At 41.1% G+C, this 23,182-nt stretch overlaps 2 protein-coding genes across 3 annotated transcripts in view; one reads left to right on the top strand and one right to left on the bottom strand.

Annotated features, from left to right (window-relative positions):
• DOCK2 (dedicator of cytokinesis 2) overlaps positions 1–23,182 on the bottom strand; it is a 2,042,522-nt gene that overhangs the window by 843,919 nt on the left and 1,175,421 nt on the right. The window lies entirely within an intron of this gene.
• Positions 1–23,182, top strand: part of INSYN2B (inhibitory synaptic factor family member 2B) — a 90,951-nt gene that overhangs the window by 7,224 nt on the left and 60,545 nt on the right. Inside the window, exon 2 of the mRNA XM_078653375.1 lies at positions 8,708–8,782. Within this exon, the coding sequence (XP_078509501.1) occupies positions 8,708–8,782 (75 nt within the window). The remainder of the gene's footprint in view (positions 1–8,707; positions 8,783–23,182) is intronic.

Consider the following 23,182-nt stretch of genomic DNA (forward strand, 5'->3'; position numbering starts at 1 on the left):
GCCATCTGCAGGTCAAGGACTGTCCAGTTTTTGATTCAGGTAGCCTCAACGATTGAAATACTTGGTCCTTTTCCTCCAAATCTGTAAGGGTAAACACTATATCATAGCGTTTATAAATCACATTAAAATCCCCCACAACTAGTATACGAGAGTTGACAATATTTTGTTTCAAGTGGCTATTATGCATAATTGGTGAGTCATTGTTCTTGGGAGTCCTCCGGTTATATATTTTATAAAGTTTCAGCAAGATACCATTTGTGGAAGTGATTATTAAATTTAAAATAACAGGTAATCTGACATTAAGCTCCATTATAGACCAATTTATGGAGCACATTTCTTTCCCAAATTACCCCCCTGAGGGTCTACAGCACTTGATGTTATTGCCTCTACACTGTAGTGTAAACAGCTATATAAACTGGAACAGGAGCCCAAGCGTCTTGAAAAAAACATATGTAAAAATTATTTATAAAGCTGCCCCAGCTAGGGTAATTTAGCTTTGCATTCAACCCCGCAATATTCCATGATAATATATGTAAGTGGGCTGTGTCTTTTTCAGCAAGTGTGACACATTCATTCCCCATTTTCTTGTATGATTATTAGGTTGCGACCATAGTCCTGCCCCATGTTGTTAGATTCCTTTGTAATTTTGCCTGTTTAATAAAACCGAAATTAGGCTTCATATCATGTGCCCCACCCCCACTACCTCAACGCTATCCTTGTGTCAATCAAGTCAGAGACTCGTGGAAAGTAGCGTTTTTAATGGATTCCAATGATAGATTTCAATGATATCCCAGTAGGAGGATTATGTTGCATCACTGGCTCTTAAGGATTACTTTTAAATTGTATTAGGAAACCAGAGCTTGGAATTGTGCAAAGGTCCAGTGACACAAGCCCCTTTGCATATTCTTCCTTTCTTAAAAAAAATTATTTTAGCCATAGAATTTAGTTGAGCAGGAATAAAACATACATGCTACAATATCAGAACAAACTATTAGGTAACAATTACAAATGTTATAGACCTAGTGGATCACCTTATTTTTCAATGAGTTATCGTCTTCCCTGGAAGATGGTAATAAATTAGGAACCTTTCTCATACACATGACATCACCTTTTTGCAGGTGATAATTGCATACGTGCAGTGACAGTAATGTGATTCCTCAGAGATCCCTCGGTTCCATATCCTGCCTTATCAACACCATCTGTATTTAGACAATTGCTTCTAATCTCGAATATTGGCCAATATTAGCCCTGCTTGAGATTGATTTATAAGCATGCTCTTCCACATTGGATCTCTGGGCCAGTTGTTTTGCATTTTATTTCTATTTTCACTGGTGACCTTTTAGCCAGGCATAGCCTGATAGTGATTGGGTTTCAGGTGGGTAGGAGGAGATGTTTTCTCATAATGTATTTGTTTGATTAAACCAAGATTGTCCCCACATATGTCATTTTTAGAGACCCTTCACCTTTGCCTCCTGTATCTTATTAGCTAAACACTGCAACACATTGTTTAACTCATTGATTTCCAATCTAAGTACCTCAATTATATGTATTATACTCCCTCTTTTGCCGTTTCATTAGTGCCAGTAAAATTCTAGTCTTTAGCAACTGCGTGGATATTAGTACCAACTTTTGGATCCTCCTCTAGATTCACTAATTGCAAAAATATATCATAAATTATATTCGTCTCTAGGTGAACTTATACTCTGAATGGCAAGGTTGAAGGATTGACTCTAGGCGAGGGATTCGATTTGGAAATACTAGAAGCTTCTATTGCAGCTGTAGTAGAGTAATTCTTAATTTGTGAGTTTACTGCCCTTTCTTTAAATACCCTAATAGCGTGGCAACCATTGGAACTGCTTCTTTGGCATTCTTTCTTGATTTAAAAAAGATCAGACTTTTTAAAGCAAAAGTTTTAGCTGTGTGTTTAACCAATAGTTTTTATTTTGGCCATGCCCTGTAAATTCTCTGCTGCATTCGTCTTACCCATTACAGCAACTCAAATATTTGCTTTAATAGAGTGAGTAGGGTCTAACCAAATAGGACACAACAATAAAGTTCAATCCTTTCCTCTACCGTTGTATCATAAATACTCAACTGACTTGGTACATTTAATCATTCTATCTTGGTCATATAATGAAATGTATCAATGTGAGAAAAGGGCAACAAAGACAAAAAAGTGACAACTTTATATTTGCTTGAAAACCTTAAAGGTTCACAAGCTGTGGCAGATTCAGTCAGAAAAAAAAGAGGGGTTGCCCAGGCCATCCTTCTCTTGGCAAATATGAGTCAAGACGGACCTGCCTCTTTTTTTGTGCTTACGGGACATGTTGTCTCCTTCCATGTGCTCCCAGCAGCAAGAGTATACCATATGATGTCCCCTACAGGAGTATATTTCTGATTATGTTTGGTGGGTATTTCAACAAGTGAAATAACGCTATATAGACTCCATCCTTTATACGGTATCATTGTGCAATTTCACATTTATTTTGGTAGTATATTTACTGTGTACTTTTAATAATATTTAACATGTGTGAATGTTTAAATGCATTAATGAAATGTAACTATTGAGAAATTGAAGCCTTATAAACGTGTGTACTATTGTGCAGTTTAAACATGATAATTAATTCTGTATTCACATTCGCATGTATACTTTGTTACATTTGCATATATTCTGAAAGTCATATTTAAAAGTGTAATCATGTATGTTTTTACTGACATTTGCATTTGTTCTGGAGTTGCATATGCACAAGTGTAACTATGTATTTGAAGTGCACATTTAAATGTTTAGTTAAAGATAGTTAGACTAAATGCCTTAATTTTGGAATGTATTTTGCTTGGTCAGTGTGTTCTTTCTTTTGCAGCTTCATGCCTGATTTGATTAGATGGAGAAAGGGAGTATTGTTGTATGTTTTAGTCTACTGATAGTAAGGCAAGAGAAAAGTAACTTGGCAAGAAATGTGAAGACCTAATGAGCAGATGAAGCCTCCTATTCACCGTACATCAGGAATAGAGAATGCTCAAGGCTGCAGTAACTATCCAAGTTCTGCGGGATGGGAAATGCAGGTGATTTCGCAAATGCACACCGGGAGAAGAACATTGAGTGGTCCCTGGTGGGGTGGGAAGAAATGCAAATGATGCTGAAGTTTGTCTGTTTTAATTAGTGTTCATTCAATTAGAGGAGGGCAGATTTCCTTCGACTTTGAGGTGTACAGACCTCTTGGCTTCCTTTATTCTTGAAAGTGTGAAGCTTCATGCTAAACACTAATTCCAATTCTAAAAGACTTCTACTGGAGCCTATACTATGATAACACATTCCAGCATTTCCATATTTCCTTGAGACCCCACTCTACAAACCATCCTTATTCTTAACTTAAAACCTGGATTAGATGACTTTAGAATGTATTCATGTTTAAGAGAGAGAGTAGGAGTTTCTTTGAGGAACACCTATTTCTAATTCTCAGTTTCAGTATTGTTGTGGCTTTGATTATTTTATATCTTATCCTACTGACACTGAACCTATTGCAATATTTCAGCTTGCTATCTGTAATTCAGTATTTTTTTAATATTCTCTTGACAGGCATATATACTGAACTCATTATTAATTGGTAATAAAATTACCTAAATTCAAACTCTGATTCTTGGCCCTTATTATGTCACCAAGTGGTCTTCACAAAAGTGTAATTGTTTTACTATTGCAAACTCCTTTGGCCTCTCAGTTAGCTTAAAAAGATCCATTGGATGAGAGATTGTAAATCACGCACCTGCGGGCTCTCACAGGAAATTTAGTAGGCATTAATAATTGTCATGTGGGGGACAGGTATCTTTCGAGGAAAGATGACAAAATGAGTACATAGGTGGGGTAGATTTATCAATCCTTAATGCAGCTCATCACAGCAAGCCATCTTGCTGCACTGCATGAAAGAGAAAGGGGAGGAATACACCACATTTAACATTACATGGTGCATTCCTGCCCTTTCCTAGCTCTGGCCCCCCTTTTGGCAGCCTAGCGCCAATGCAGGCACCTTAGCGTTATGTTGCGAGGGTGTCTGTATTGTAGGTAAGATTTTTTTTGTGCACGGAGGTACACCTTCCTGCACAAAAACAATCCGGAGAGCCCTTTTTCCCCTTTTTTCGTGTGCTGCAGAATGCAGCAAAGATAGAAAGAGAAAAGAACAAGGAGAAATAAAGATATTTCTCCTTATAAGGCCTCACTTGGGAGGCATAGCATTTGACACATTCCCAGTGCCACCAATAATGGAAAATCTGGGAATGCTCAAAAATCCATGAGAACACTCATGCTCCACCCATGGAATGCTTCCCTGCTGCGTTGAGTAACTCTAGATTTATCAAGCCATGCAGAGCCATGCAAGATGGCCTTGCATGTCTTGATAAATCTCACTTTGTTTTTACACCCCTTTGCGTAGCACCAAGGCAACACAAAACCTTAGGCTGAGATTGGGAGCAAAAAAGACACAGACAGGAGATCTGTATTTATCACTTCTTCGCTCTCTCTTTCAGAATTGTAACTTGAATCTGTTTGTTTTTAAGCGTCAGGCTCACCACATCGTTTTTTGGTTTTCAAATCAGCTAGGAAACACGCTTGCTGATAAGTGAAAATACAAATATCGTTGTGATGAGTCATGACAGAGCGCATTTCAGTTTATCTTGCATCTCTTCCAATTTTTATATTTACTGAGAATGAATACATATATATGGTATAGGCATCGGTGGCATGGTGATGTGTGATGATGTGTGATCTGGTGAAGAACAAGTCACTTTGGAAACGTGCTTTCTGGTGCATATTCTAACCACTTTAAAATACTCCCTAGTGGCCAGAATGGATCCGGAAACGTTCTACAGCGACGGCCCAGTGCATCCCTAGATAGCTGTGGGGCTCTGCACTGATTTCATACAGTTACAGAAATGAGTGTCTCCCCTGTCAACAATGGTTGATATAAGTGTCTGGATCTCTAAAACTGGACCTTTTTAAATGGACAAAAAAAGGCCATTTCAAAGAACAGGAAGGTGAAAGTACAGTGAGGAATATGCATTATGTAGAGCATCCACCATTAAGAGCATTCCTCCAACTTGTTTGTCAGCTTAAAATAGAAACAAAGTACTAGCTCCGCAGGTGAGTGTCTGTGGAGTGGGTTCAATTGTTTTTTTAGTCTTCAACAGTCAGTCATCGATGTAGGGGAAAACTGGTATCCCCAAACTCCGACGGTGAGCCACGAACACTTTCATCAGTTTCATGAACACTCAAAGGGCGCTGGTTTGGCCGACGAGGAGCACTGAAAACTGGAAATGCTCCTGGCCGACTTTGAACTATAGTTAATGTCTGTGGGACTGCAGAATGGGTATATGAAAATATGGCTTCTGCAGGTCCAAAGGCCCCATTTAGTCCTCAAAGCTCAGAGCAGCCGAGGCCTGTTCTGGAGTGAGTATTCAGAATTTTTTGGGGGAAATCTTTTTATTAAGATAACAGGCTCTGTTGACAATGACATAGCACATAGCAATTGATGGTAGTTGAACATACAGGTGACAAATAAATACACAAAAGTCAATGCGAACATCATGATCTGTACAATCAGTCTTAAATCCGTACACGCCATCAATTCAGCGCAGAAACAGTTTGAGTATCCATCACCTCCCCTCTGTATCTTCTCCACGCCCCCCATATCTTTTCCCACTTCCTGGGACGCCCCCTGCTTTTGTATATCACTCTTTCAGCCCTTTGGCACCAGTTTAAGTCATGACCCCACTTTTCCACAGTCGGCAGTATATCACTACCCCATAAACTGGCTATATTTTGCTTGGCAACCATGCTTGCTAATGCTAACCAAATCTTATACCATTTAGACCAAGTGGTATCACTTGTCATTCCCAGAATGTGCCATCGGGCCTCCATCGGGACCTCCGCCCCAATCACCTCGGACATAATGTCTGCCAAGCTGGACCAATACGCTCGGATCCCGGCACAGTCCCACAAAATGTGGAAGAAGATACCCTCTTCACCACAGCCTCGCAGACAGAACTGTGAATTCACATACCCAATGCGATATTGTGTCATGCGGGGGTGTAGGAGCGGTGCAGGATGCGCAACTGAACCAACTTAAACCTTGCACGAATGGCCACTTCCCGGGGGCTCTGCAGGGTCTTTCTCCAATCATCTTCCTCCAGTAACCCAATGTCAGACTCCCACTTTTCTCGGATAGTCTCCAAGGGTTCGGGGAGTATTCTGAATGCATTCATCTGCCGGAAAGTATTCAGAGGTCGAAGGGCCTATATTGGCTGGAGAATCCATGCTTTCTCTGCAGAAAAAAATAGCAAGAATAAAAGTTCTCTCCTCTTTCCGAGTAGGGGAAACGTTCAATAACCCCTTTGGAGAGAAATACCCACCACCTCTTCTAACAGAATGGAGAGGTGCTTGTCTGAAAGTCATTTGAATGTGGAGGGAATATTTGGTGGGGGAAAAAGAAAGGATAGGGCATTGCCATATTGAAAGTGTATAAGACCCATTTGTCGACTGTGGTGGATCACCACCCTGGGAGGAAATATCAAACCCTGCTTTCCCCCACAGGATGAGTGTGCACCACTAAAGGTAAACATAGGCATCTTAGTGATTGTTGCCGCAGGACAAGGGCTATGGGAATACTGGTGCCCCTGCTGGCATGTACACTGCCTGCTAGACCCACATCACTACTGCTGTAACCGCTGGGCAACTGCCCCTGTCATATAAAAACCCTCTGGAGTAGCTTCTGAATTTTCTTAACTGACGTGGTAAATGCCTGGCAGAGAACAAAAGATCCAGGGAGCACATTGTTGTTCTACTGTCCTGAACATGCTCCAGAGCTGAAGAAGCTTTTTCACCAAAAAGATGTGTCATCAAAGAGCATAACCATAAGAGAGGCTTGAAAGTATCCAGAAACCCAATGAAATACATACACACTTGGGGGCTGAGCACAGGCAATCAGTAGTATCTACACAAGCATGAATTACATATTTGGCTGTGTCTTGACCATCATGTAATGTTTGAGCCAGAGAGGTCTTGAGATCTTCCAGGTCTACAGCCAGCATCTAAATGGCAATATCTCAGAGGGTATGCGTATAGCGAACCAACAAAAAGATCAAATTCACCAATTTCAGTGCCATGATAGCTGAGAAGAAAAATGTCAATCCCTTTGGACTCCCTATCCAGAGGAGTTATGTGGAATAATGTAGTGATTGAAGCCTAAACCACCAGACTCTGTGGAGTAGGGAGCTTTGAAGCCTGGTCACCTGCCTATTCTCCTATGGGAAGATCACCATTCCTATTGCTCCCTCAATTCCCTATAGCAGTGTACCTTGTTCATTGTCAGAGCCAAAAAAGACACTGTAACCTTTACAGAAGCAGCCGCCCTGGTAGAGACACTGGTACAGGGTCAAGCTGTATGATGATCGATTGCGCTCTAGCAATTTCATAGCATGACATCAGTGGATTGGGCTGAAGACATTTTGGGTTCAGATATCAGAATCAGCAGTGGATTCTGTTCTGGCAGTGATGGTCTGGTAGCAGCATCGAAAAGAAAAGTTACATGCTAGTCCTGGAGCCAGAGTAGGCATATGTATCGGAGTATGTAGAAGACCTGTTATTAAGGGGCCATAGTGCGCCGGGGAAGAATCCGCTGATGGAAACCCTACTGGAGACCTTTGCGGGTCCTTGGAGCCTGAAGGTGTGTCAGAAAGAGCTAGAAATGTAGCTAAAATCTGCAGCATGGCCTCTTTATGGCCTTGAACTGCTGTGGCATCGCTGAGGGTGACAGAAATTCAAAGTGCACCAGGATTAGATGAGGAAATGGATCCGTGGCAGGGTACCCCAAGGTGGACCAACTGGCATTGTGATGACCTTGAGCCCTCTCTTTGGATATGGAGTGAAAGAATGGGGTTGAGTCCTTCTTTGCTTTTTATGTTTACACTTGGAATTCGATTTAGATTTATCAGATTATTTCCACAATAAAGCAAACTTCTCATTGAATTGTCCTGGGAGCAAATACAAGTCTCCATTCTAACCTGAAGCAGGACTTTCCAAAAGGTCTCAACTTCTCCTTATTTTCAGAGCTGAACAGCATTGCTTCTCAATCTCGTATCACCTTCTTATATATGAAGGCACACTTATCTTATGACTTTCAGTCATGCTCTGAGTCCAAAACTCCAGAGACACACCTTGTAGGAGTCTGTGGCCGACATCTGTTTCCTGCAGTCGTGGCATGGTTTCAAACCTGTAGTTTTAGGTGGAGACATTGTTCCCTAGCATACTGGATTAATTTTAGGAGGCGTTGTAAACCAACAAAATGTGGGAGTGGACATCCGTATCTGAGTAGGAAGATGCACAAAGAAAGGTACTGACATCAAAGCTCAAGGGTGGTGCTTATATGCGGCTCCACTCCATCACTTCCGAGGTGGTACAGAGGCAGCGCAGAGCAGCACGGTACCACCTGTCGGTGCATTAGAGAATTGCTGGAATTTTTTTCCAGATCTAGTTTGGCGTCTGAGGAGTATTCTAGGGTGAGGAATCTGCAGTGAGAAATCAGTGGTTAAAAGTATCCATCAGCAAGAGAAAACATTTAGCTTGCCTTTTTGTTTCAGGTCTATTGGATACAAATGCCTACCATTGTTTCTTGGAAATCAAATTCAGTACATTCAAATACATTTATGTTTTCCATTACAGGCGCAACTCGTATCATACTGGGCAGGACATAAACAATTGCAGTACTTGTCAGAGCACTGCATGCATCATTTACAGGTATGCTCTACTTCTCAAAATGTGCACAAATCATGTGTAATATTTTATAAGTGAGGGGATATAGTTTGTCATGTAATAGTCTTGCATTTATATTGTTTTTTTCATCTTTTGAACAGCTTGTTGCAAAAATGTATATAAAATAAATATATTAATAAATAAGTAATACTCGCCATCGATTAGGAATTACCAGACCCAGTGTAGCCCGCCAACTTCCCTGCCGGCTGTACAACTGATGGCTCTCCTTTCTTTCTGCAATAATCTATGTACTTTCAAACTGTTGTGAGACTGGAAGAGGCGTCCTATTATTGTTGTTATGTGCCATGTCTACCTCTGAAAAGCAGTTTTGTTGAACTCCCACCCTTCTAAAATCTCTAAGCAGGCAGACATTGACTCATAAATTGACCTAAGATAACATTTTGCTCAAAAATGTATGGGGAACTAGAAAGTCCTACCACCATAGTTTAGTTGATTTATGGGCATTTGCAAACAGATCTGACTTTACAAATCTGTAAAATGCGATCAAGGTAAAATAAGCAATTGGTCATTCCTAAAAAGGTGCAACTCAGCATTTTGACTTTGGCCAAAGCTGTACTGCATTGGCAAAACGACAAAAACAACTTTCATTTTGGAGCAAAATTGCATTTTTTGGGGCCTCAAAAAAAGCAAATTGATTTTAAAAAAAAGAAAAGGGAGGGATGAGAGTAATGAGGTTGGGATTGGAGAGAGAACACATCAACCCTGCCAAGGGCAGGAGCAAAGGTGAGTGCAGGGGAGGGCAGGAGAACAAGAAGGAGCTGTGCGAGGGAAAGAGTTTGAAATATTAAAAAAGCTTCAAAAAACATTAGGGAAGAGAAGTCAAATGGAAAGTGCACTACGGAGAGCACACGTGCTGGGGATTTGAGGGGGTAGAAACCACACTGACGAGAGCAGGAAAGACATGCAATCCCATGCATTGCTGAAAGAAAAAGAAAATAAAGTAGTTTCCCGAATGGCTGCCAAGGAAACATACAAGACATTCAACCAAAACAGTGGTAAAGAAGCTATCCTCTAGGTGAGAGATAAACACAAGAAGAGGAAGTAACCCCATCAAATAAGTAGCAAGCAAACATGATCGACAAGAAAGCCAAGCCTTGGTAACCTATAATAAGCAATGTGCCGACCCAAAGCCCACAATTTTGATCTTGTCCACAACAGGTCTTTGAAAACAGTTATATAAAAGCTGATTGTAGGTGATGTCTAAAGGCATTCTAGAGCCCTGATTTATAAGAAAACAAATCAGCATTTAGGACTAAGATTTGGTTAAAAAAAACACACATCAAATCCTAACTTTAAGAGACAAGGGCCCACATGAAAATAGAGTTGCAGTAAGGGTGAAGCTTTAGAAGGAGTTAACAGATGTTACAAGGAATGATAAGCAATTGATTAACCTCGGAAGTTAGTAGGTGAGTGGGAATACATCAAAGATTGGCTCGAGGATCAATATTCAGTCAAGAAATATTTCACCCTTCATCCATCCGAAGAATATGTAATTGCACCTTTTCAAACTGCAATCACATTTCCTTGTATCCTCTTGATTTGTGTTTTTTCTGAACCAAAATCCTGATCTCAGGTGGGACCCATGCTTGGGTGACACTTTTTTAATTAGGTCCAAGGACAAGGGGTCACTTATTTAGGAAAATCCATTGTTCAGTTGTTAGTCATAACATTAAACAGGAACACGCCAGTAAAATTCACCTATATGAAGGGCAGCTATGAGCCATGAACTTTAAAGAAACTGAGAACATACAAAAGAGCAGGCAAATATCAGTACATTTTTTCTATTTAATGCTAAGATTTGCTTTAAAAGGCCAATAACAAAATATATATATAAAGATATAAATAACATTGTAAGTCAGTAGAATGCATTGAATAGTGATGCTAGGCGGATTTGGAGTTGTTGAGAAAAAGGAACGCAATTGTTTTCAAGGGAATTCACACTAGAATGGAGGGGTTATTAGGCAAAGAATCTGAGAAAAGCAGGCGCGGCCCCCACAGGTAAGAGCGGTGAGGCAGGGGGGTGGGAGTCTACAGACGACCACAATGGAAACGTAAATAAAAAAACTAAATCACTTACCTGGTGCTGGTGGCATCACCAACTCAGCAATGCGGCGAGTGCCAGGTTTGGTGTGTTTATTTTTAATTTAAGTTTCCTCGTCATTGTCTGTTGACTCTCCCCCATACGCCACTCTTACCTGCATGGGCCGCGCATGGATTGGATACTTCAATTTACTCATTTGTGGGAGCATCCTTGTTCCATGATGAGAGATTTCAAGAGCTTCAGTTTGAAAGATGTGGAGTTTTTGTGCCCCACAGGCAAGTAATAAATACGTTTTTATTAAAAACTGTCAATGTGCTAGGGAAAAATATACAGTTTCACAGAAAGCATCTGCTATCAAAGGGTAGATGGATGTATACTGTTCCAAATGAGAAAGATATTATATGTATATTTTGTGCTTTTTTGTAACATTGTAAACATAGTTAGATATTGAAATGAGATCGGAATTAAAACTGAAAACCTCTGAAACTCACTAGTTTTAGTTTAGTCAACTAACTAAAACGTGCCCTTGCCATGCATTGTTTATGACTTCACCTATTATAACACTCATGGAATGTTAAGTTCCATCTCTGATGATATCACAAATGACATAATTGATGACATCAGTGGTGGAATCACACCTCTGTCCTTATATGTAATCTTCAAGCAGACATTCAGGGCCTTGGAACCATGAAGATGTACGATTTAGTATGGTTATTACAGCAGTCCACGTGCACGTACTTAAAGTACTTTGTATTGGTGTCAGCTCCTGATGAACACATCCTGTTCCCCTCACAGTATACAATGAATTTAAATGAGTGGGATAAATGACAAGTGCAATATACTGAAAGTAGGGCTTGAAACATAACACACAACGGGAAAGCTCAGTAATTAAAACTGAAATAGAGGAACAGCTTGGCTCTATTATACTTCAGTGATCAATTATTGCCTACACCTGGCACATTATACAAGCTTCCTAATAAAGGTATGCAGAAGAAAGTAGCTCATTAGTGCCTGTCATGCTGATAGTCTAGCCTTGCTGATAGGATTATAATGTGAAATTAATTCGCTACTTTGTTGAAAGTCCTTTAGAGACAGGACTTGTAATGCTTCGAGCACAGGTCTTCCGTTTATGCAAACATTATTACAATGATATTATCGTAAACGTGTATGCAGCAATTTTGACCACTCATACAGTTTATGAATGAGGGCCGTTGTTATTATCACTGAGATGTCTGAAAATGTGTGATTTAAATCATGTTTGTGAACTAAAGGTGTTTTTAAATGAATGCCGGACCGAGGACAGAACTGAGATGTCGAAATATTTAAAGAGGAGATCAACACTGAAAACTACAAACATAGGGAGCACAGCTAAGAAGTAGCGGCCAGATTAATCATACTGAAATCGACTCGCAAAGGGCCAGATTCTGAGAATCTGGCCCTTTGCGAGCGCTATTTTTGCATTTGGGATTCATCATCCCAAATGCAAAAATCGCTATACTAGAAATCGCTATATTGCGAAGAATCACATTTAAGGAATCTCAATTAGAGATTCTTTAAATGCTATTCATGAACCTTTTTAAAATTGCGAATTCACAATATGGGGCCGCTATTTACCGCGAAGTGTAACTTCGTGGTAAATAGCGAAAACTTAGAAAAATGCACTTTAGTGCATTTTTCTAAGTTGTATGTTACACACACACATGTCCTTTGGACATGTGTGTGCGCAACACCGGTGTACATTTGCATTTCAGGGGTGCTACAGGGTGTCCTTTTCGACACCCTGGCACCCTTGAAATCGCTTCCTTATTTGTGATTTGCTAATTGCCTTGAGGCCCATAGGAATGAATGGGAAAGCCATTTCTTATTTGCGATTAGCAATTAGCGAATCGCAAATAAGAAAGTAGTAGAAATCGCAAAATAAATTGCGACTTCTACATGCATCCCGTTTTGCTAGTCTTTAATAGCGATTCCTTAATAATCGCTATTAAGGACTCGCAAAAGAGGACAATGATGAATCTGGGGGTAAGAGTTTGTCTTAAAAGCAGGTGGTGAACACTAATTCACTGTCCCATCCTAAATCTGACTGAATGATTGTACCTCAGGTTAGCAAAAAATACCTTTTATTTTTGTGGTGTGACCATCCGCAGAAGTGTGGTAGCAGCCCCTCCTTATAAGTGTAGCAAGTAACATCAAATAACTCCAACATAAGGCAATTACGAGGCGCAAAGGCATTAATGAGATGACATATATGAATAATGTAATTACGAAACATGCTCAATATATTTTGGGGCATATGTAGCACAATTCTATGACTAAATGAGAATTTGGGGCTCACCTGAGTTATTTTTGGGACACATTTGTAATTGCTATCGAAGAAAAAGTATACTTCTTAGAACTAATTCTAAAACTTTTTTTGTGCACAGTACATTCGTTTGAGAATTAGAGACATTTTAGAAATAAAAACAAATTAATACCAATATGTATACATTAATACCTACAAGAAAATATTATCCGTGCATGAATAATAGGAGTAGCAATAATGTCTACTCTACTATCTATATAGAATGACTTGAAGATAATTGTGGATAGAAATAGAGAGACTTTATTAATACTTCGGGATCAGTCTACCTCCTTTGATGTGGAGCAACACCTATTACTGGTGCTAAAGCAAAAGTAATTAGGCCACTGAGGGTGTACCTTAAACTGTATATCCCCGTATCTATCCATCACATGTAGCAACATCTTGGTATCCCTCCATAATATCACCCATTTAAAGCACATAGTCTGTAATATCTCTAACTACTATTGATCAAAGTTTACCTCTGCCGGTTACTAGACCTCAAGTCCTTTGCCTAACTTGCTACAATTACATCAATGATACACAGATGATACTAACACTGTAGATTCTGAAATACCAATACACATCAAAATATGGCCACTGCCTCTGCACAGATGGTCAATGGATGCTGATAAACAGCTTTAACTTTAATTTTAGCTCTTTGAAAACTTAGATCATAATCTGCAGAAAATTAAAATACTACAAGTCTATAATCATCTGGCCAAAAGATCTCAAACCAGCAACATTGACTGAAGTAATGTATCGGAGGGTGATCATGAACTCCAGCCTTACTGATATCGCTAAACTGAAAAAGTCATTAAAAAGTATTTCTTCTCACTGCAAATTCTTCAACACATCATCTTACACCTGGGCTCCCCACATATCATCTAAACCTTGTGAATAGACTTTACCAAGGATTTTCAACTTTCCTATACAAAAGGCTACCAAGTATGTGAAAGGATACAGCAAGGCAATTCCTACATTTTTTAACAAACACATTTATTTCTCTCTTTTGCCAGACGCTCCACCTTCAAAGCACTGTGCATTGCACATAAGGACATTCACAGCTAGAACCATCATTCATCCAAGCGAAGGTCCAAAGCTCCTCACAGCACGGAGCAGCCTGCCTCAAGCTGGCTTCTTCGTGGCTCACCACCCCCAACAAGATGCAACACCTCAGGGGAACATCTTTCTCTGTCCAAGTAGCATATTATTGAATAGATAAAAGTCTAGCACTCTTGAATCAGATTAATCAGGACCATACCCACCCAAACATCAGAGCGTATTATACCCTGAAAGTTGGTAATTATGATCACTTGCAAAATTATATATCACTCCAGGTATAAGTGAAGTTACATACATACCTTGACTTATCATGGGCAACACCAAACAACTTTCTACTTAGGCCCTACTCACATTGCCGCATCTTTCCACTCAGAACATAAACAAGGGTGTACTATTTCTTGCTCCCCATTGCTTCACTACATTCTTAAATAAAGCAACACATGGCAGAATTAGAAAATCACTCTGATCATTATGTACACCATCACAATTCTTTGCAGTCTACAAATCAACATCCTTAAAGCCAATAACCTACTTTGTAGCAAGCTACACATCCACTAATATGCTTTGCCACATTACGATATACATAGTATAATACTAAGAGACTGACTTTTTTACACCTGATACTACCATTCATACCCTTAGTACTTCCCTCATATCCATTATTTCAGGGGTTAGAAAGGCAGTAGCAGAAACCAAACAGTAAGTACACTGGGCTCTAAGAGCCCTGTTTGCTTCCTAACGTTTCCACTCTTTGTCCCCTCATAGTCCATCAGGAGCAATTAGGAAACTGCTGGAAGTCTAAGGATACAAGAGGTAGTTCTCCTGTGATGTCATCAGCCATCAAAGAATTATTGGTCTAATTTCTGCATGACCAGCATGTTGTTAAATCAATGTCTATTTTGGTATCTGCAGTACAGTGCCACTTAATGATTGAAGATGCTTGATCAATCATGCTGCTATACAATCGTCGTATTTCATAGAATTATTTGCTTTTGGTGCATGGGATGTGGATGAAAAATAAGTGATACAAATGTCAATTTATCAGTTATTTGTAGGTACTGAAGAATTTTACATTGAAGAATTGTGAACATATATTTTAAATGCGATCACCTTAAAACAATTACACTGGACGCGAAATCGAAATGTATTATGGCTACGAACAAGTACAGGCAAAGATAAAATATTTGGCCTACAACTAAAAGTGGCTCTTGAATGACTGGACTGGAAAGTACACGTTTGTGTGTATGCTGTCATGAATGGGCAAGTTTGAGAATGTAAAGGGTTCAAGGTAAAGAATAAAAGAAGGGGCAACCCTGTCGGACACCACGATGAAGTGAGAAACGATTTGTACTTTCATTTATGAGCCAGTTCTATTGTTTTTTTGTGTAATCAAGGGCACATGATAAACTGTTAAACTGAAACCACACCCCCCTTGGTGAAGTTTACATGCAGAAGGTCTAAGAATTAGGAAAGTATCGGTAGCAATGAGCAGATAGCTATAGTGTGAGAGAGGAACCTCTGTACACTTATACTCTATGCTATAACTAGATGTACTAATTATGGTAAAAACGAGCCATGAACAAGGAGCAGACCTGAAAAGATAGATGTAAAAATCTTCCAGGTTCCATTAGGTACCTGGAACACAATCAGAATACCAGCGATTGTGCACATACTGACAATTAATGTATTTTTCAGCACTATAATAACGTTTTTAGAATGTATTAGAGCATTGGAATGTTGGGATCTCCATTGTAGACAATGGAGTGCTCCATGCTTCTACGGGCCGGTAAAGGCCCGCAGAGCAATATTCCAATGTTATACAAAGGCCTCTCGGAGCTCGATGGGATTTAAATCCCCTCAAGCTTCGAGAGGCCTTTGTTTTATTTGTTAGAACATTCTGCCCTCAAGGGGCAGAATGTTCTAATAGCCTTGTAGCCATTCGTATCAGGGCTATCCTGGCTATTAAAGTCCCACCCCTTGTTAAAGTCCCTCGCCTTCGGCTCAGGCCTTTAACGCGGGTGTGGGCCTTTAATAGCCAGTATAGCCTGCTATGGCGGGCTATAAGGTTACATTAGAACATTACAATTTTTAGAGCACCATTAAAGACAATGGAGTGATTCCAGGTGTATAATGGCTTGTATAAGCCTTCTGGTCTACCAATGCAAGGTTTGTCTTTCTGTTTCTCCCTTTTTTATTTAGAGCATTCAACTCTGAGTGGGTGGAATGTTCTAATAGCCATATAGCCCTTCTGTCTCGGGTCATTCCTGTTGTGACAGGCCCTCACTCTCGTTCTAGTGGTTCTGGGCCTTTAACAACCAGTATGGCCCTAGGCAGTGGGCTATATGGCTATATTATAGCCTTATCGCCCGCTATAGCAGACTATACCAGCTATTAAAGGCCCGCCCCAGCATTGAAGCCTTTAACAAGGGAGCAGGACTTTAATAGCCGGTATAGCCCAGCTAAGAAGAGCTAGGAGGCTATTAGAACATTCTGCCACTAGAGGGCAGAATATTCTAACAAATAAAACAAAGGCCTCTCGGAGACCGAGGTGCTTTAAATTCCCTCGGGCTCCGAGAGGCCTTTGTGAAAACATTGGAATGTTGCTTTGCGGGCCTGTACCGACCCCTAGAAGCACGGAGCACTCCATTGTCTTCAATGGAGTGCTCCACATTCAAATGTTCTAATATATTTTAGTCACATACTCAGTTTGAAAAACATTTGAACATGCTGAACAAGCTATCCCAATAAAAACCTTCAGGGTTATTTAACGTACTAATAACACAGCAGGCACAGAATAATGGCTCCTCTAGCTACATAAAGTTCATTTGTTGTTTTTAATTAACTGTGGAGATGGCTAGTGCATTTGAGGCTTAAAACTTTGAATTTGAAAAGAATGAATTCATATTTCCGAAAGGACTAACCATTCAAACTCCTCATGAACAAATCCTGCAAAATATTTACCATTTCGAAAAAATGTTTTACTCATCTATGAATCTTCTGTTAGAGATATTCAGAAAGTTACAATTATTACCTTGTTAATTGTATTACAATTCACAATCCACAAGTATATATGTGTCAATAATGATTACACTTGAAAATTCAATGCAGACAAGCATTGGCAATGTCAAACAGCTTTGCTATTGGATATTGAACTTCCAGAAAGCGGTATTTCCTCTCCATGCCCAAAGTGTTAAGGCAAAGAGAATTCACATGATTGCCCTGAAAGTAAAACATTTAGCAATTAGAGTAACAATAGGTTAGTTAGAAATAAAGGCCTAATATAATAAAAGCAAGAAACACATATGTTGGATTGGTGCGCACTGGCAGAGTTGGGTGTGAATTCCAGTACTGGTAGATACCTTAGCTTTTCTCCCGTGTAATAATGTGTATCCAATAAGTATAAACACAAAATTTCGCCTTCACTACCAGTTTCCACTACAGAATTGCAGCATTGTTTTAGATGCATACTTATAAGAACAAAATGCTAAATGAGGAAACAAAAGCTTCAAACTCACTGTAATTCCAGTACACTTATTTACCTTTATGTGGCCGTATTATTAAAAGTGCCCCAGGGGTGCAACAGGCATGTGCGCCCGCTTTGCATGTCCCTGGGGCACTTTGGTATTACAGAAAGGGCTGCAACGCTTGTGAGCCTCTTTTTGTAACACAGATAGCGCTGACGCACATACAATGTCAGCACTATCGCCTGGCCCCATGCAAATGAGGGGATGCCTTTGCCTCTGTGCCCACGCCGTATTATAGACTCGGGCACAGAGGCAAAGAAGCTGTCAGGAGGTGCACTGACATTGCGCCACCTAAAAGATGGCACATTGTCAGTACTCGCCTTGATAGAAGCCATCTGGGGGGGGGAGGAGGTCTTATGAATCTCCTGGACGTTCCCTTGCAGGGGGGTACAGTCACTTACTGCAACCGAGTTGGAAATGGGGTTTCTGGTTGGCTAGGATATATACCTAAGCCAGGCAGAACCCAGTGCTCTCGTCAGGGTAAGGGAGTTGCATACCCAAGATAACCTCTGCTCATACACTTGGTGGCTTGTCAGAGCATTCAGGCTTATCCCAGAGGCAAAGTGTAAAGTGTTTGCCCAACACACACTTACAACAGTGACACAATAAAAACACCATAAGAGAGACTCCATACAGGTTTATATAAAAATATCTAATGTATTCTATATAAACATGTAGACCAAAAACCACATAAATTATATAACTCACTTTGCCAACTAAGCAATTTTCATAATCATCACAGTTAGTGCACTAAAATAAATACTTATATGTTGCTCCCGTCATAAAATTCCTATCCCTATGCACACAAGGATCATCCTGAAATAATGTTTATTATCTGACCATGCAAGGCAAAAACGACATACATGAGAATTCATCAGGGCCTGTAATTCAGGCTAGCTCATACATAAATCAATGCTGCTGGGCATACTATGACAGTGCAGGAAAAGTGAGGAAAAACAACATACATCACAACATGATTACATCAAGGCCCAAAATGCAGCAGACCAGGAAGGAAAGGCATAAATGAGTCACCACAACATCACCATATGCATATTACTACCATAAACCTCATCATCAGTAGATAGGGCACCTCACTCCTGTGCTCCTATTAGGTACTATGCAGTAAGTTTAGGGTCCGAACATAGAACACACCTTGGGGGTCGATTCTAGTGCTATACAAACAAGAAATAAATACACAAATAGAGTGCAGTAGACCACAAGAAACTTCACTAAGCACCTCAGCAACACTCAGGGACCTTGGACCCTGGAGCACCTGCCCTCCCAACAGCAGGGTTATGGTCCTTACTCTGGCTTGGTTGCCAAGGATGTGTTCATGCCCATCTCGTAGGATGCCTAAGCTCGGGCTCTTACTCGGGGAAATGTGATAATTTGAAGCACTTCCTCACTGCAGTTTTGCCAGGGCCTTTGTTGAGGATCCGCCCCACTGAATCAAGGGACAAGTGTCCCCCATGTTTTTTAAGGAAAAGGGGGGCACCTACACACTCAAACTAGCAGTGCAGAGACATCACTGAGTCCCCCGCATATGGGATCTTGAAGGGTTAGCTGCCACGTCCCTTCAGCAGCATGCCCACTCAGGGATGCTGAGTCCTCCTCCAGACGGAGCAGATACAATGCTCCCTGCTGTCAGTCCTGCTGGGATAGGACTGACCTCGGGAGGTCCAGTCGTCTGGGAAATGCCTGCACACATGATGGCCTAGGGGTGGGGTCGGACCTTGGGAGCCTGGCTCACCCCTGGCAACAAAGCTAATGTGCGTATCTCACGGGAGCCCAGGAAGGAGTGCAACGACTGCGATGTGGTGCCGCACTTCAAGAATGGAGCAAGTGTGTCTTCCCTGGTCTTGCTGGGAGCCAGACTGATGCCTCCCTTGTCGGCGATGCCATCTCCACTGCAGCGTCTCCAAAGATGAAAGAGCCACCGTCCAGCATTTTATTTATTTTAAGTTTTGTTTTAGCGCTGACATGACCCAAGTGGGTACATACGGTTAAGGAACACATAGGAAGACAGCGAAAGGGAGAAAAATCAAAGTAAAAGTAGAACAATATACAACGAGAGCAAAAATGACAGTATGGCGGACATAGGAAGAAGGCTGGGGGAGAAAGAAAAGTAGGGCAATATACATCAAGAACAAAAATGACATTATGGCAGGCGACAATGGGTCACAACAAATGACATGTAATAAGTAAAACAGCTAAACAGGCTCGAGTCAAGAGGAGAAAAGCTTCTAGTTCATCGCATTGTTCATCAGTAGAGCTTTAACTTCCCTTTTGAAGGCATATGTTGAGGGAATCAGTCTTGTTTCCACTGGAAGGGAGTTCCAGATACTCAGGGCAATGGCAGAGAATGTACGATTGTAGGTACAATGTTAATACATTGTTAATACATGTTGCTCACAGGTGCTCAACACACTCTTCTCACAGTGAGGCAAATCACTAAGCACATGCCTTGACCAGCGCTATATGAGGATAGGGGGAAAAACGCTCTCCACACGGTAGGTCTTCCACAAAAGTGAAGTGTTCACCAGGTGCTGGATTTACAAGTAACAGGGCAGGCTTCCAAGTCCTAGGAGCTTACTGGGGCACACAGGCATAAAGCAGGCAACATGCCATAACACAGGGTCCTTGCAGGCAAAGAGGCAGTCATTCCAGTAGGTCAGCACAGCTAGCAAAGTCCAAGTGACGGTTTTCCTGAGAGCATAACAGTTCCTTCTGGCCAGGTGCAGTCTGCAGAGCCAGCAGCGTCTAGTTACAAGTCCATGCAGTGTCTAAATTCATGGGGTCAGAGTCCGTGTACTTATACTCAAAACGTCTTTGATCTGGAGGTAACTTCTAACAACTTTAGATGTGTCCATCACTCCCATTCAATCCCCAGCGCTGGCTCCACACACACTACGGGGGTGCGGAGACAGCATTATGAAAGGCAGACATAGGCCTATTCAGGTGCAGGTGACATCTCCTCCCACCACTCTAGCCCAAGAAGATTCATCAGGATATTCGGGGCATGCCTCAGCTCCTCTTGTGACTCTCTAGAGAGAATGCACAAAACTGGCTCCTGTCAGTGTAAGCCAGATATTGATTGTAGTCAGGCTACAAAGCATAGAGAGTGTGAAGCACACAGAAATTCCCTCTTCTAAAAGTGGCATTTCTAATATAGTGATATAAAATCTACTTTCACCAATGAGCAGGATTTCTCACGACTATTCCAAACATAACAAACATGGCAACGCTACTCCTTCCAGATTAGAAATTACCACTGAAACACATATCAGGGAAATTCACCAATGCAAACCTATGAGAGGAGAAGCTGCACAGCAGTGAGAAGCCAACTAGGTTGTTTGTTATTAGTAGGACATGCCACATAACAAAGGAACATGTCCTACATTTTACCTACACAGCACCCTGCCCTAAGGCCTAACGTAAGGGTGACCTATATGTAGAAACAGGGTATTTTCATACTTGGCAAGCACTTTGAATGCCAAGCCACTGTGGCAGTAAACTGCGTGCGCAAGTCCTGCAGTGGCAGAGGCATGAGACAGGTTTACAAGCTACTTCTGTAGGTGACACAAGCAGTGCTGCAGGCCCACTAGTAACATTTCATTTACAGGCCATGGGTATATGGGATACCATTGTCCAAGGAAATTATAGGTAAATTAAATATGCCAAACAGGTGTAGACCAAACTTACCAAGTATACAGGAGAAAGCACATGCACCTTAGCACTGATCAGCAGTGCTAAAGTCCCCAGAAGCCAAAAACGAACAAAAATAGGTCAGAAAATTATAGGAGGAAGCAGAAAGTTTGGGAACAACGCTGCAAAAAACAGCCAGGTGTAACAACCTGCCTGCAAGGTTATCTCTAATCCCCCTTAAAAGTGTGTGTGGTTTGCCGCCTGCACAGTGAAATACAAAGCGGCTGCTTGAAAGCCATTCCGTATTTCACTTGAATGTTCGCTGTGCTTCCTGCCCTGGCAGAAACACATTCAATCTAATATGGTGCACTCGCCTTGTTAGCGCTGGGCACACTTTTCAAAGGTGCGCCCAGCGATAACTGGAAAATCGCTGCATTGTATAATACGGCCCATGGTAAACACAGAGTTCTATTTTCTTAATGACCACAAATGGCAAAGAGTCTGTTATCTTTGAGGATGGGAGGTTTTGGGTACCTTTTAGACAAAAGAGCAGAAATACCAAAGTGTGCAGGGCAGTAAAAAGAACTTTTCAAAGTTTCTAAGTTAAAGTGGTCAACAGTTTTAGTTGCTCTTGAGGTGTTGGGGTGACCTCCCATCAGGAACAACTGGCCATAAATCCTGGCAATTCTTGACTCAGGGGCACGCCTATAAAACACAAGCACCCTGACCACAGAGGACTGTGTGTATTGTATGTAAATGTCGAATTTTACTTTGTGTTTGTATAAAAATACTCCTTTGTCCATAAAAGCAAATATTTGACAAGATAATCATTTAGTGCTGCAGCTGAACACATTTTGAGTTGTGGGCCTGTTTTCGCCCTCCTGCATGAACCTCCCCTCCTAGAAGCCTTGGACTTTTCGACCCACATTACCACTGAGAAAGAGGTGCTGAATGGGTACTTGGCCCGTGTGCTCAGGATCCAAAGTAGGTCTGGCCCTGAGACATCATATGTAAAATCCCCACGGTTGGGCCCAGTAGTTCTTGTTTGCCCCATTGCCCTGTGAACGGTGTTCTGAGACTGCCTCCAGATGTGAAGTTAGACACAGGACTTTGTTGGAAGTCTCCTCATCAACATGTTTTCTTTTCCTATAACCTGGGTAAATGTCACTGCCTGCAGTGCAGTCAGTACGACGTCAATGGCAAGAGTCCAAACACTAAAGCATCACAAGGCATGTGTTTCTTGCTAAAAAAAGATTTCACATCACCAGGATGCTTCTCAGCACTATTTTCTCACAGGACTCCAAACTTATGCAGCCAATGTCTTACTCCAGAGTGCTTGAAAGCAAATACAAGAATAAAAAACATGGAGAGGAGTTATATTTGTGCTTATGAAACTGTAAAAAATGTAAAAACATTCTGATATCACCAAAAGCACAAAGAAAATCTATAGGTTCCCCGTTCGCTCCTGAAGTTCGCAATCCATGGAAACCAATGCCTGAAGGTGGCTCAACCAAACGGTAGATGGTGACTAACACAGATCCCTTTACTGTTTGTTGTAGGGCACGTGTAGTGTAGTGACGTCATGAGGTCTAAAATAGCTAAAGCTACCTCTAGCAGACTAAAGTAAAAGATTGCACATCACATTTCATAGAAAAAAATCTTTCTGAAACTGCATGCATAGTACATTCAAACGAACGTTCACAGACTATTCCTGCAAAGTTGTCAGACAGGCCTTCTTGTCCCCAGAGCCC

The sequence above is a fragment of the Lissotriton helveticus genome, chromosome 7 (assembly GCF_964261635.1).
Source record: "Lissotriton helveticus chromosome 7, aLisHel1.1, whole genome shotgun sequence".
NCBI lineage: Eukaryota > Metazoa > Chordata > Amphibia > Caudata > Salamandridae > Lissotriton > Lissotriton helveticus.